This window comes from Corvus kubaryi, unplaced genomic scaffold (genome assembly GCF_017639235.1).
Source record: "Corvus kubaryi isolate FWS band 111438036 unplaced genomic scaffold, C.kubaryi_AGA036_p1.0 37396, whole genome shotgun sequence".
Lineage (NCBI taxonomy): Eukaryota > Metazoa > Chordata > Aves > Passeriformes > Corvidae > Corvus > Corvus kubaryi.
Window position 1 is genome coordinate 25,844,687 of NW_024581135.1, and position 15,304 is coordinate 25,859,990.

Sequence of the window (15,304 nt, forward strand, 5' to 3'; positions counted from 1 at the left end):
GTTCAAAGCTAGGTAAGGCTCAAACCCAACTTTTAAAGTGAAAAAACTGCATTCATGCAGAATCTCTAATGATTTTATTATATACTGAGATAGTTTTATAAAAGCAGCCATTTCACTAATGAGTTCTTAGCAAAAAGAAGCCTTTTCCTGGAGTCTAAATCAATAGATCAATAGTAGCAGTTGGAACAGTGTAGTCAACAGGACTATTTCCTTACAGACTAATGACAATCCATACTGAAACATTAAAGAAAGAGTATTTCTTAATTCAATCTTTTAAGGTACATTCCTGGCATTTATCTTTAGAGCACAGACAAAGAAGTTTCAAGATCCTTCCTGCTCCTCTGAAAAAAAGATGTGAAAGCAGACAGAAAGGTCAAGTAAATCCAAATGTAAGCTTGCTGAGATTTCCTTCAGAAAAATCCCTAGCAGGAGAAAAATGTTTCCAGACTTACAGCAAATCAAACAGATATTTCATTGTGTCTTTTTTCAAGCAACATTAGAAGCACTCCTTCCATCTTGAACAGTTGTCAGACCTCAACATCACTATGTATGTTCATAAAATGTTAAAACAAAACAAAAAGAAAGGACAAAGAACATGAAAAACCTGCAGAACAATCCAGATAGCAGGATAGCAGACTTGGATGGATGGGTCAGAATCAAGAACCTGTTCATTTTAGAGAAGAAAATGCAGAGAGAAAAAATGGGCATACATGTAAAATCACTACTCTTGACTACCCTGCTCTACACACACCAACGAACAAGACCACTTAAAATTTAAAAAACACCCCAACAAAAAAATCCAATCAGAATCATGAGGCAAATCCCAAACACAGCTGCACACCACGGTGCTCTCTCATCGAGGTTTTGAACTGCTCTGCAAACTGCTTTTAAGTGGCCTGCAAAAAAATCAACCAACAAAAACAAGGCATCTGCAAAACAAAAAGATTGAAAAGGTGCTGCAGCCTGGTAGTAGCTGAAAGTATGAGCACTAGTCACTTTTAATATCAAAACCAAAAGCTCCAACAGAAGGAGTCACCCCAACAAAGGCACCAACAATTCTTCAGGTAAAAAAAAAAAAGACAAAGTCTGTAGAATTTTTAAGTATTACAGGTCATAAGTCTGCCTTTTTATAGCCTTCAGAACCAAAACTCACATCTAATGTGCTCTCTCCTTTCTGCGATCTTCAGCCATTGACTTTTAACATCCTTTCCAGGCTTTGCTTGAAATTCCAAGCACAGGGAACCCTTTCTCATCAAGACTATGAGGTTCTGTGACTCCTTCTATTCTGCTTCTTTGAACAACACAAAATATGATTTCCATCTTTCTAGTCAGTGTAAGCCATCTTTTTATACTATGTATAAAAACCTTTTTCCATAAAACTGTCACAGGAAGGTGGTCTAGTGGAACCTACAAATAGCTGCATGAAAGCCAAGAGGCTGAAAGCCACATGGTTTGTACCAAGTCATTGTGAAGGATGATCATTTTGTAAAGGTTTCTTGCACACACTAAATACAGCTTACAAAGTAAAATGATGTTCCTATTACAGATACCAGTAGCAAACTACTTATCTTCACTGTCTACAGACCCAAATCACACAGCCAAATTAAAAGCAAATTGACAACACACTAACAAATAGGTATTTCTGTGTAAAAACTTATTTGTCAATACAAAAATCTAACAAACAAAAAACCCCCAAAACAGAACAGCTTCCACGCCTGAATGCAACTCCCTAACAGAGTTAAGAGGATACGCTGAAAACAGTGCCTGGTGAATGGAAGGGCCTTGTTAGTGCACTGCTCTCCCTTCGAAGTTCCACTGCAGATTGTTGGTTCTGCATCTCTCTGCCTTGCTTGGCTTGTGCTGAAAAGAAAGCATAAAAGAGTTTAGAGACAAACCCCCAGTCTTGGGTGGTTACTTAACACAATTATTATACTGAATGTGGCGCAGTAGGATGAAAAATTGTAACACACGTGTGTGTGTCATGATCCAGATGGGTGCACACTACTACCAGGCTCTACACAGGGACACAGAATAGATGTCAATGACAGGTGAAGGTGTGACTGTAGTAACAAGATTATTGCTTATTTCACAGGGCCTTGATTGTAATGAGAGGTGCTATGTGCTACTACCATGTAAATATTACAACACCTTGCAACAGAGCCAAGGGCAGCAGTACGTGAGTGTCAACACAGGTGACCCTCAAAATGAGGTCGATCTTTAGAATTCAATGTATTGGGTATGCCTAGATGGGAGTCAAGTGCACTTCCAAGCCTGTTCATAAATCAAAAACATGCCGAGCATCCCCAGAGCTTACATGCAAGCATGTGCTCAGACAAACTTAGACTGAGCTCTGGAGTGGCAGAGCCTGAGCGTGCTCAACATGGATAAAAGCTCTCCTTCATCAAGGTGCTACAGCCCAATCCACCAGCAGGTGCCCGGAGCTGGGCGTTTCCCCAGCATAACCTCTATGCTTTGAGCCTGAGCTGCAAGCAGGCGACCAGACAGCAGTGTGGACGAGCACTCAAGCATTACACAGCTCGCTTGGGGTTAGCCTGCTCTCCAGGCATGTGTCACCTTCATGGAGATAAAGCTGGCGATTCCAGGGCTGACTTGCACCTCTGTACACGTTGTTTTCTAGGTTGACAAAAAGCTGTCTGTAGCCTGACTGTTTTCCTTCAGCCATTTCTGTCATCAACTGCATTTTGACTGAGCAAAGTAAGCAGTATTACTCCTGTGAAAAATTTTGTATCTGAAAAGACTCTGTGGTTACTTAAATTGACCAGAGCAGTGATGACAGGCATACCTGGCTTTGCTGGTCTACCCAAAACAATGTAAACTTTTTTTGCTTAATAAAGGGCAAAAAAAATAGGGAAAAAAACAGCAAGAGCTTGTCAGTTCAGGTGAAGTTTTGCTGTAGTTTAAGTTCGGAGAAATTTATACACAACTTTGTAAACCAGTAATGGACTTCTACGTTACACCTCAGAGCAGCTCTTCAGCATCAGTCCACCTCCCCAACAACAAACCCTCCAACTCTCATGAACCACATCCCACTGTCAAGGAACAAAAACATCCCATTAAACAGAATACACCCTCTGTACCTAGCTCCAATCTGCATCTCATACTATCCACTACACCCCACAGTCACACATCCTGTAAAGCAAAACCACAACAGCAAAAGGATGCTTCTGATACCCCAAATGTAACATCAGGGTTCAGACTTAGCCTATTCCTGCACGAATATGAATCAACCAACTCTCCATATGCTGAGAGCTGGAGGGATATTGACATTATCTAGAAAGAATTCCCACAGAAGGTAACCTTCAAAGTTGTTAGAAGTTATGTATTTTGTTGCCAAGTTTTATTTAATGTTAGATTGAGTTAAATCTAACAAAAAGCATAAGCTTAAATTTGTCTGCTGGGAAGATAATTAAGAGGAGATACAGACTTTTCAAAAAAAGCTGTCTGAAAAATGAAATCTGAATTGAAGCAGTGAACTACAGACCAGACTACACACCTTCTACTGGCATAGTAAAGTACCAGATATTTGGGCCCAGATACTGCTGAACAAACTACCCACATTTTAAAACATAAAGCTGGAGAAGGCCTGTCTTCATGGAAACCTCTGTATGCCCCATTTATTTCACTCCACTGACAGGCATTTATGTGTCATGGATTTTCTGCCTTGTGCATGACTACCAATTTCAGAGCTCATCATTTCAGCTTCTGGATGCTCAGCCCATCTCCACCCTGGCCCAGCCCCAGGTTCCTGCAGTCACAGTCCTGCAAGTCTAACCTGGTACAAGCACATGTAGCTCTCCGGAGTTCTTGCATGAGCTGCCCTGCGCGCTCCGGCTCTCTGCTGGCCGCCTGCACCAAGGCTTTCCGGAGCGTGTGCCGGCATTTCTTCTGGCGAGATTCTGCCCGCTCCAGGCGGCAGAGGTGCTTGTATTTCTGCTGAAAGTAAGTGCAAAGTCTGGTCACCCTGGAACTCCTGTCATCTGCATTGTCATCATCAGACCTGAGGAAGGGAAAATAAAAACAAATATGCTTTAAGTTACTACTGGTTTTTTTTCCCACTAAGCTAATTTATAATTTTAATAGAATTGTTAAGTTGGCATCCATCTTCTAGCCACGCAAACATCCTAACACTGAAATCAGGCAGGGGTGCTTGAGAAATAGTAAGAGGAGGATCCCTTTTAAATTCTAAAGGTATTTGCCTTTCTTAGTATGTCATTATTAGAGGTTACATTAATTTATCATCAAGTCTGACACATGTAAATGTCTAGAGCCTGCTGTTCAAAAATAAATCTATACTGTTAACGTTTATTTACTGTAAATGTCTCAGCAAATGAGACCAATGCTTAAATCAAAGTGCAATTAATGGAGAGGACAAGGGTGGGGAGTTGTGTAGCGGAAATTTATCGAGGAAAGATCATGCTGGAGAAGATGGTCAAATTCTAACAAGTACCAAAACTGCTTTTTCCAATTCCTTTTTTTCTGCCAGGTGGTGTATTCATTTTTAAACCAAAACACAGATTAACACAGCTAACAGCTGATACTGATTTCCCTGTGTTGCAGAGTTGCAGCTGAGTTACAGTACAATAAGCAGAGAAGAAATTCACATTTAACTCCAAAGATACTGAGGGAAAGATCAGACCAGGGCTAAGCAATGACCAGATCAAGGACTAATCCAACTCTTTGTTTGCTTAAGAAAGCCCTTCTCCATTTATCTTGGCTCTCTGAATGTCCAGGCACATATCAACAAGACCATCAAACCATGTCAACACATTCAGTTAAATGAAGTAAAAGGCATGAAACCGAAAATCATCACTGGAACTTGTTAAAACAACACGGTCCATGAAGCTACCCAGAAGTTCTCCACAACAAACACTAGTTTGCAGAAGGAGGTTTTTGTTCATGGAGTGACAAAATACACGTGCTGAATCTAAGCACACTCTCTGTTCAGTTTTTCCTTTAAGTTTTTTCTTTAAGAACAGAGAAACTTTTTGCCAACTTTCCTATCGTAACACAAAGAAAGGGCAGAGGAAAGAAGAGAAATCCAAACAAATGAAGCAAATGAAAAGCTCGCAATGTTCAGAGCCCGTGGGACTGCATGAGCTGACACCCAAACCTGTGCAGAGCAAAGGAGGCCACCACTGAGATGCAAGAGATGTGAAATACCAGCCATGATATTTACTAAATAAAGTAAGATCCAGAAATGCAGGCAGCAGATCTGTCCCCAAAAGGCAATATACTGAAGACCTACTTCATCTCCTGGAAACTCTGACTCTATTTACACACACGCCAAATGGAAGAGACTGCAGCCATCTCCACTACTGCTTTCCTCGAAAACTCCACAGCAGCAAACACTGCCTCTGGCACAAATGCACGTTTTTATGAAGTTTTATGTAAAGTCAACCATACTGTGTATTTTGTCTGTTAAAATAGATTACAGCTTATTTTCAAGAAGCATAAATTAAAAGTAATTAACCTCTGCAATTACATGCTTAGCAGCAGATATAACCTGTTAAAAATATTTAACATATGTAATGTTTAGAATATTTTTACATTGAAAATTAAAAGAAAATACACTTTTAAGATCTCTTAGGAAAGAATGCTTACTGGGGAAAACTACCTGTTTATAAAAAATTAACTGTGGGCTATTCAATTTAGATTTTCCTTTTTCCAATGTATTAATAAAGGAGGAATACATGGATATTTATAGGTAGGTTTAAAATGTTAGGTATTTCATTACTGCTCTAGGCCAAGACTTAAAAAACAAAGTTACTGATTTAATTTTAGATATGGTTAAAAATTAATAGTAACAGGAGTATTCCTTAGGGGAAATAAGTTTCTTTTGGGTGGAAAGTGTTTTTTAACGTACATTTCTCTATATTTGAGACTTTTTACTTCTCTCACATTGAAAGAGCCAGAAAAAATGTCATTTTTTGCTAAAATATTTTTGATCTTCAGTTTATGAGATCTTTTTTAGAAAGTGGATGAAGACATATATCAAAGGTATAGAAAGAAATCATGCCTGCAGTGGGCAAGGGCTTATTTTGAGCCAAACAGTTTCTAAAAGCCTGTTCAGAACTTTGTTCCCAGGCCAGTAAGATTAGCCAAAACATTTATATGTTCAAAGAAACATAAAAATATCAAAATAAAACCTCCCTTTTTTTTTTTCAATAGGCAAGTCATGAAAATGAAAGATACTTTTATTGTTGTTCTTTCATAAACAAGTTTGCCAAATTCTATTTATTCTCCTAAGCTGCATAAGGAACTTCTGAAGTTCAACTTAATGTGTGGCATTTCATTTTTACAAAGATTTCTGAAAGTGCACACGAGCCATTTGATAATCCAAAATGTTTTTTCCCAACCCTTCCCTTTCAGACTGTCATGTGGAAACATCAGGGGGATTATTGCTGAGTGTTCATGAAGAAAACAAAGACAGCACGAAGCAGCAGAAAGGAAGAGCAAAAGGGTAGCACAAGCAGCCAGGCACCACCAGGGAACAAGGAGAACATGCTCTCTATTCTGAGACACCCCAGTAACTATACTTCAAATCCCTCCTTACAGAGCGTTTTGAAGAACCTTCCCTTCTTTCTTTTAGTTATTCTACTTATTGGGAGTTATTAAATCCAACTTTTGACAACACAGTGTTGGTATTTGATCCTTTGAGCGAGCTGGTATGAGGAGGGACTCGCACTCCTTTTTCAAACTTGCTACTTGAAATGTTTGCTTTATCTATATTTCAGTGTAGGAAGTGAAAAAACACTTTGTTAAAAAGTCATTTGTTTTCCAGTACTTTCTAAGATACCAGACTCAGTAATCAAATAATCTAGGGGGAAGCTTCAGTATTCTGCAGCAGGGAACAGCCCCTGCTTTCTCTCCAAATTGCTGCTCCCACAAGGGATTCCTCCCACCCCAGCAACCTTCTCTGCCAGCACCCAGCCTGCACTGTGCCCACTGCCAACTCCTATGATATTTGAACTCAAACATTTGTGCCTGCCTCGAAGCACTGCATCCCGAAATCCTGGGAGCATAGGAACACAATTTTTCAAAATTAAAGCACAGAATAATAAAAGCAAACATTTGGCCTGCGTTTCCACAGATGATTGCAACAATATGAATTTTGCAGATTAAAAGGCCAGAAGGCAAGTGAACCAAAAAATGTATTACTGTAGTCATGGTTTAACCCCATCCAGCAACTAAGTACCACCGTGCTGCATGCTCCCTCTCCCAGCATGCCCACTTCTTCCTGTTCCCACCAATGGGATGGGGAGGGGAATCAGAAAAAAAACACCTCATGGCTTGAGCTAAGAATAGCTTATTAATGAAAACAAAGGAAAATATAATACTACTATTTACTGTAATGAAAAAACAAAAACAAAAACCAAGAAACACAAGTGATGCCCAACACAACTGCTCACCAGACACCGACTGATGTTCAGCCTGATCACTGAGTAGTGATTGGCCTCTCCCAGCCAGCTCCCCCCAGTTTATGTACCGGCCATGGTGTTCTAGGCTGTGGAGTATCCCCTTGGCCAGCTGGGGTCAGCTGTCCCAGCTGTGCCCCCTCATGGCTTCTGGTGCACCCCCTCTCTGGCAGAGCACAGGGAACTGAAGTGTCCTTGACTTAGGGTAAGCACTACTTAGCAACAACCAAACCATCAGAGCGTTATAACATTGTTCTTGTACTGAACCCAAAACACAGCACTGTGCCAGCTACTAAGAAGAAAATGAGCACTATCCCAGCCAAAACCAGGACACTGTTAAGACATTAATTTTAAACAAATCTGGTGAATTTTTGAGAGTTTAAGAGCAGCTAGAGTATCACACGAGAAGTTCAATAGAGGTTTCCCCCACAATCACACAAGCAGAAATGCTGAGAACCTGCTGTCCAGTAAAGCAGAAATTAACTGTTCACTTTCTTTCAATAGTCTATTCTGAGAAGCATTCCTCCCACTGTCTTCCATGGAGTCAAAAGGAAAAGGACAGAATGGAGTTAGCTGGTGGGGACCACAAGCTCAGATACAAATGAACAGAGAAAAAAGAGCTTTAATTTTACTATGAAAACCAGCAAGTAAATCCCGTAAGTTTAGGTATGTGACTTTAGGAGTCACCAGTCTGCACTGCCAGATCAGCAAGACAGAGTCACTTTGACAAATCAAATCTCCCCCAGAAACAGCCTGAACTAATTCATCTTCAGCAGCAGACACACCACACTGCAGAAGTGTCAAAGTGAAACATTTCAGGTAATAAAAACCTCTACAGAAGTTTTCAGAATAGGAGCTAAAGTTTTAGAAGGCTGACATCAAGTGAATGCTTATCGATAATCAAAATTAGTACAAGTTGTTGAAAAGCTAACACTGGGCAGGCTGATGGAAGTCCAAAAGCAGCCAATTGCATACAAAAATGTATCCATCATGCATAGTTAAGACAGTATTTAACTGAGGCGCACAAAGTGCTAGAATGGAACAGAAAATGTCAAGACAAGGTATTATTTTCTCTCAGTATGTGAAAAGAGTAGGAAGAATCCAAAGGAAGTTAAGACAAACAGAAGACAAAACATACAGAGACGACCTTTATAAGTTAACAAAAAAAATAGGGATCTATGGAAGAATCAAATCAAATGTCAAAGAAAGAAGAATGCAAGGAAAGTTATTTAATAGATATATCTGCTGTGAAAAATTATGTTTGATATCAAAGTCTGAAAGTCTGTTCATGTTTTCCCAAAACACTTTATTTAAAAGTTGCCTTTTAAGTTAAAAGTAATGTTTGTGAGAGCTCACTCTGTAACTGCTGATGCCCTAAAAAATGACGGTCACTCATAACAAAAGAAGACCCTTTTATTTTAAAAAAAGTGGACTCTACACACTCCTTAATAGCTTTGATGCGCTGAAGATTCTCAAGATTTAGCATCCTGGTGTGTGTCCTGACAACAGAGATACAGCTTTGTTGTTCACCTTGAGGACAATCTTCAGAGATGTCAGGAAATTCTAGTAAGTTTCAGAATTTGTAACAACATCATAACAACAAAATAGGGTTTCATTAACATCATTATTCTAAGTGTGGTAGTTAAAAATTTAAAATATAGGGAAAAGTAGTAGTATCAAAAAGCCCAGTTGCATAGCGAATGAGAGTCATGTTACAGAAACAAATTCTACTGAGACTCCCATTTCTTTGTTAACAACATATGACAGTTTTGTTATAATACTATACTTGGGATGCTTTAACTGTGCACCTTCAAATTTACATTAATAGACATATATTATCATATCCTGTTGTAAGTTTAGATTTGTGACATAGCAGTATATGGAGAACATCAAAGGCCTTTCTGCACCAGCAGCTAATTCCTGCTTCTGCTTATCCTTTTGATCCCATAACTTTCTTTCAATGCTCACAAGTATTGACAGAGGTTTATTCAACACTTAATTACAAAAAGAAATACCATGGCCTTTAAAAAAGCACATTAAAACAATAGCCTACATAATTATCATAAGAATTACTGAGTAAAATGTAGCAAGTTTGCTAACAAAGTTATTCACAAACAGTAGGAAAGACAAGAAACCAACAGCAACCCCATTTGATTCTAATTCAGGACCTCCAATCATCAAGGCACACAAGTTCATGAATAAATCCCACTAAACTCAATTAAATTTAGGCTAACAAGCTTAAATCCTTTCCTGATGCATCCTTCTGATAGCAGACTGCACAAAGGTCTCTAAGTTAGCTGAAAACTGGGACAGAAGGTGACAAGCTGTTCCATAGCTCTTACAAACAAATGAGTTCAAACAATCCTTTGTTTCATCAAAACACTTGAACAAGTGCTTAGGTTCCACTGACTCCACTTGAAGTGAAACTCACATTTACATGATTTATTCCATCAAGGCCAGCATGAATGCTAAAGAATCATACTCACTCAGGTCTCTCATAGCCGAGGCTTTCTCGGATAGACCACGCAACCTGGTACGGGGAGGTTTGCTCTGAATCCTCCAACTCTTCTCCACTGTCTTCAGACCAATCCAGCCCTAAGGGAATTGAAAACATGGAAGTTGGATGAAAAGAGCATCTCCCTTATATAAGCCTCTGAGCAACCTAAGGCACAAAAGATGAATGTATAGCATAGTTGCAAGCATAATTAACGTTCGATTAAATCATGCAGTATTCTCAATTACACAGGAAAAGCTACAGTAACAGCTCTGTTCTAAGTGTGGTAGTGTGCAAACAGCATGCACTGATTTTTGTCATAACTGAGTTTTCTTTTTAAAATCCTTACTGGCTTCTTTATCCATAAACAGTAGAAGAAAAATCACCAGCTTTCTTACCCACAGAGAAATACTGCAGTCTTCATAAAAGTATGAGGTAAGAGAGAAGTCCCTGTCATGAAGAACTGACTACTTGGTAAATTTTAATACTATATGATCTAAATAGGCCAATTTCATTTCTGTTTATATTCTGCCCCCTTCTCTGTGCCAAAACATAGAAAAATATGAAAACTGTAAGACACAGCAGAACGGACAGATAGATACACAGCTACCCAGGATGTTCCTCTGCTCAGTCTCTGTAATTGCCTGCCAAATGCACATATTAGCATGAAGAAAGAGCTAAAGGGAGAGATACAAACACTCCTGCACTTTCACCAAGCAGCATGTTTTCACTTAAGGATGATGCAGTATGATCAACTTAAGGTGGGCTCCAGCAGCCTCAGTTAGTCAATCTACACACAGCTGTTGAACAGGACAGCCAGAAAGAGGCCAGTAAGTTCTCAGGTGGAACATTTTATCTGGAACTTCATCTTTTGTAGCTTTTCCTACTCTCTCTCCCACATCCAGTGACATTCTTGCCACTTTCTTGCAGCAGATGGGATAAAATCCCATTGCTGCATTTACAAGCCAGCATTTTTCTTTTCCATTTTCTTGTGTGCTCCTTGAAAATGGACAGAGTTAAGGAGCCTTTCATTTTTGCTAAAACTAAACAACTGTATCTGAGATGATTCTGAAGCCAGATGCTTTGAATTTGGGAAATGCATCAATCAGTACTTGGTCACATACTTTCGGAGTTAGACACACACACACATATGCTTGGAATACATCTTCATCATATAGAACCAGCACTTAAACATGAACCACACATACAAGAAACCCAAATTTTCAGGAACTTCAGCATCCTACCAAATTTATTTCTTGCACTTATTTTTAAGACATACATTTGAACTAAATTAAGATACCTTAAGATACTTGATAAAATGTCAGAATTATACTTTCAACTTAAATGTTTCTTTTTCCTGTTGTCCCTTCCATATGGGAATGAAAAAACAATTTAATCATTCCATAAAGATGTCCCCAATTGACAACCACACAGCAAATTGTTTACCCAAAGTTTAAAAACAAAATCAGAAATTGTGTTGTTTTGCTTCTCCTGGGCACTGCAGAAAGCAAGGAATAAAATCTAATCCAGATTCGGCTATACTGACACTGAAGACTGCAGTTACATTAATATCCAGCTACATGGCTCTGATGTTGGTACACATAAAACTGGCTTAATCTTTTGAAAGATTCTGTGCAGTCATCTCTAGTACTGCTCAAATATAGAGAAGAAATCCTGAAATTCCCTGAACCGGCATGACTAGTCTTTAATATTAAGGCTTATAATGAATAAATAACACATAAATTTTTCACTCTCACGTAATTAATATGTAAATTCCTTTACTTTGCCAAATATAAACTGTTCTAAATGCATCCATGTACTGTTATGCACCTGCCTAACTGTATGTGTATAGGTCTAACTGTTTTTTATTTTTACTGTGCCTCTTTTTTAGGAAAACGTACTCTCCTCACAACTTGAGAATGTAAAACATTAAGCACAGAAAGGGATCTTTCTACAGTCTTTTGAAACACAGGTCATTTTCTAAGCTATTGAGGTCTGTCACACTCAGAAATGCCTCTGGAGTTGCCATTCCTCTAAAGATCTGCACTGTATATAGGACCATCAAAGCTGTCTTCTGAAGAACAATTTCCTTTGGAGACATTCTATGGGATGCTAATTATCTTCTGAACAAACAGTCAAACTATCCCATGAGTGCTAAAGGGCAGATTTTAACAGCAAATTAAGAAAAAGTTAATTGAAATAGCAAAAATTACCGATGTTTGCAATTAAATAAGACATTATCTAGGGAATGTCCAGATTTATTTGAAGTCTTTTTTTATTTTAAACATCATAAATGTTTCCTCCTTATATCACACAGACTCCTATTTACTTTTCCCTGCCAGTATTTTACTTGTTAGAAATGTACAATCTAAAACTAAGCAGAAAAGTAACTTTGGAGGGTGAGGAAGATAAAAAGGACAGATAGGTGTGCCTAGGTCTATATTCACAATCAGACAAATCAGCCACAAGGTCAGTGGCCTTTTCAAAGTTTTCTAGAGCACTACTACCATAACACCAATTTGGTTATATTTGCTTACATTTTCACAAGCAGCTATTGATTATGATATGTAAGGGGAAGGCTATTTCTGCACTGGTATGCAGACAAGACTGCATCCTTCCAACCACCTTCTGTAGCAGTGCTGCTCCCCTGCAGTGGTCTTTTCCTTTTGTTCATCTATATTCTATACATAAATAGGGCCCAGTCAAGAAAAATTCTCATGTGTTCCAATTTTCCAGTCAAGTCAACTGGAAATTTGAATTTGCAGAGATTGATGGGCCAAATCGCCAAACTTTTCCTTATGTTCATTTTGTCACATGGACTTGTCACACACCTAACGTTCAATCTAACTTTGTCCACTCATGTAGGTACCACCAGTGTCACCTTTACTACTTGAGCTGCAAACCTTCTATATGAGGTCTCTATAATCCAAACAATGTTTTCTACACCTCAGTTTGATTTCTCAAATGGTTAACAGAATGTTAAGAAGGATAAACAACTAAAATGCCATAAACCTCCTGTGATGGGTCCAGGCATTCCCTTCATAGACAACAGGGCTAAAGAAAATGCCAAGAGATTACGTAGCTCAGGGTTATTTTGTAAGGGCCACACAGGAATGCCAGACAGGGCTAGGAAGACATTCCCCTTTAGTCTTTCGGTTTCAGGTTAAAAAATACAGCTGCAGTGCATCTATTACCTACTCACCTAAATGAGGAAACAGATCAGTGTCCAGCTGCTGTTTTCGAGTGCACAGTTTCACCAGTCTCTGTAGCCGGCTCATGCAGGACGAGTGCGGAGAGAAGGCTGTGGCTTTCATGAGGACCCGGTCAGTCCTTGGCGGGTCCGTGACAGGAGCCCTGGCGGGTGGCAGGAGAGGCAGAGGTCTCTTGTTAGACAACTGCCGCGCTTGTGCTATAGTGTGTGTGGTGGGTGCCACTCCCTGCATTGGTAGGCTGGTGTTCAGAGGTTGAGGTGACTTGCAGACTATGCCCTGCGGTAGCCCTGTCGGCTTTAACGAAGCTGATGAAGGTGGCAGATGGGAGTGCTGCTGCTGCAGAGGCTGCTGCTGCAAAGGTGCAGGAATGGGGCTAAAGTGCTCTTGGCGAACTTTTAAAATCTCTGTCTCTCTCTGGCGCTGCCGGTTTTGAGCCAACTTGCTCTGCAACTTTTTCTTCACTGTTGCCCCTTTCTTTAGGTCATCATCCTCCTCATTGAAAGCAAAGGGGTCTTCTAATTCTGCCTCCAGGTAGTGGAGAGGAAGCCTTGCCCCTGGAGGGGAGAGGGACATCCCATCCAGTCCATTGGGCATCTTCAAGGCCAGGGTGGGCACTGTCAGACTGAAGGCCATAGCATCCATCTGATGCCTGACCTTTACCTCCTCTATGGGATCATTCTTTTTCTTCCTCTCCTTTTTCGGTATAAAGCCAAGTACCTGCAGGTGGCTGTTGCAGTACCTTTCAAAAATAAAAGCAGTCAATTATTAACAAAACTCCCATAAGTAAAATCTGAAGACAAGACATCATTTAACAGAAACCCACACACACATCTCAAGCAAACATAAATTGAAACACAAGAGGTTTTATAAAAAGTGTACATAACTGCTTCTAATACAACGGGTAACTGTGGTTCTCCCAAACCAGCAGAAAAAAAACTTATAAGAGTGACTATTTCTAATCTTAAGACGTAAGATTCTTCATTCACTATTCATAGGAGAATCACCCACGATCATTCAAAATCTTAACTCTCTAATAGGGTAAATAGTCAAAAACCAAAGTGAACAAAACAAATGGACAGTCTGATACATAAAGCAGCAAGAACGCAAGCCATTAACTGATGATTTCAAAAGCTCCTATGAAAAAGTACATTGAAGACTACTTCCTTTCATTTGCCCATTCTTTCAGTGGAAGTAGTTAACATTTTCATCAATGCACACATCATTATTATTATGAATTCCACTGTAGTAGGGAGCAGTTTCTGATAAGGACAATCTCAGTAGATATCTGCTGTGAAGAATCACTATTTCCACTTACTGAACAAGTAGCATAAATACTTAAACTCTGTTTTAGTAGTTTAATATGAAGAATTTTGATGCCAGAGGATTAGCCGAATGTTCTTCAAATAAAAATCTAGTTTAAAACAAATTCTCTGCTGCCAGAAAGCATTTACACAATGCCAGGAATATGTATACATACAATCCACAAACATGGATTTTAAGTTCCTCTAATATGAAAAACTTTCAAAGTCATTATATTAAAAAAAAAAGAAAAGCAAAAAAGTCTTTGAAAATTTGTCATGAAAGCTAAAATAATTGTAATTTATGCCACACATAACATACTAAAAAGTAAGCAATTCAATTTTGTCTGATTGGAACCAGCACGTGACAGAAATTTAGGAACCATGATGTGATCCTTTTCCTGTATGCCACAGGCAGGCACTCCTGCCTCTGTAGAACCCACCAGCAATCAGATCAGAACTTGCCTTTGAAGAATCCCATCTATAACTTACAACTTATAGATGACCAAAGATACAAGGAAAGAGTGATGTCTGCATCCAGGTAATTACGGACGAGATAGTAAAATACCCATGAAGGTATTCATTAAAATCTGATCAGTATGAATCTGAGAACTGTAAGTTTTGTTGAACAAATAGGTTAAAATTATATTATTTCTGGTCCTCATGGAGAAAAAAAAATGGCAGAAAAGCCCAAAACAACCCCCCCAAAAAAGGTTTAGCACTTTCGTTTAGTCACTTTCAACTTGTCGACCCATTTCTAAAGAAACAATGTGTGAACAGCTCTAAAGGGTCCTTAAAAGGGAAAAAAGAGAAAGCAACTTCATATATGCTCTTTAATGGTCTCCATATATGTAGCTTCTTGAG

At 39.1% G+C, this 15,304-nt stretch overlaps 1 protein-coding gene across 1 annotated transcript in view; it reads right to left on the reverse strand.

Annotated features, from left to right (window-relative positions):
- Positions 1 to 15,304, reverse strand: part of INO80D (INO80 complex subunit D) — a 45,052-nt gene that overhangs the window by 16,690 nt on the left and 13,058 nt on the right. Inside the window, 4 exon segments of the mRNA XM_042041680.1 lie at positions 1,751 to 1,860; positions 3,794 to 4,018; positions 9,923 to 10,031; positions 13,133 to 13,881. Of these exon segments, the coding sequence (XP_041897614.1) occupies positions 1,751 to 1,860; positions 3,794 to 4,018; positions 9,923 to 10,031; positions 13,133 to 13,881 (1,193 nt within the window).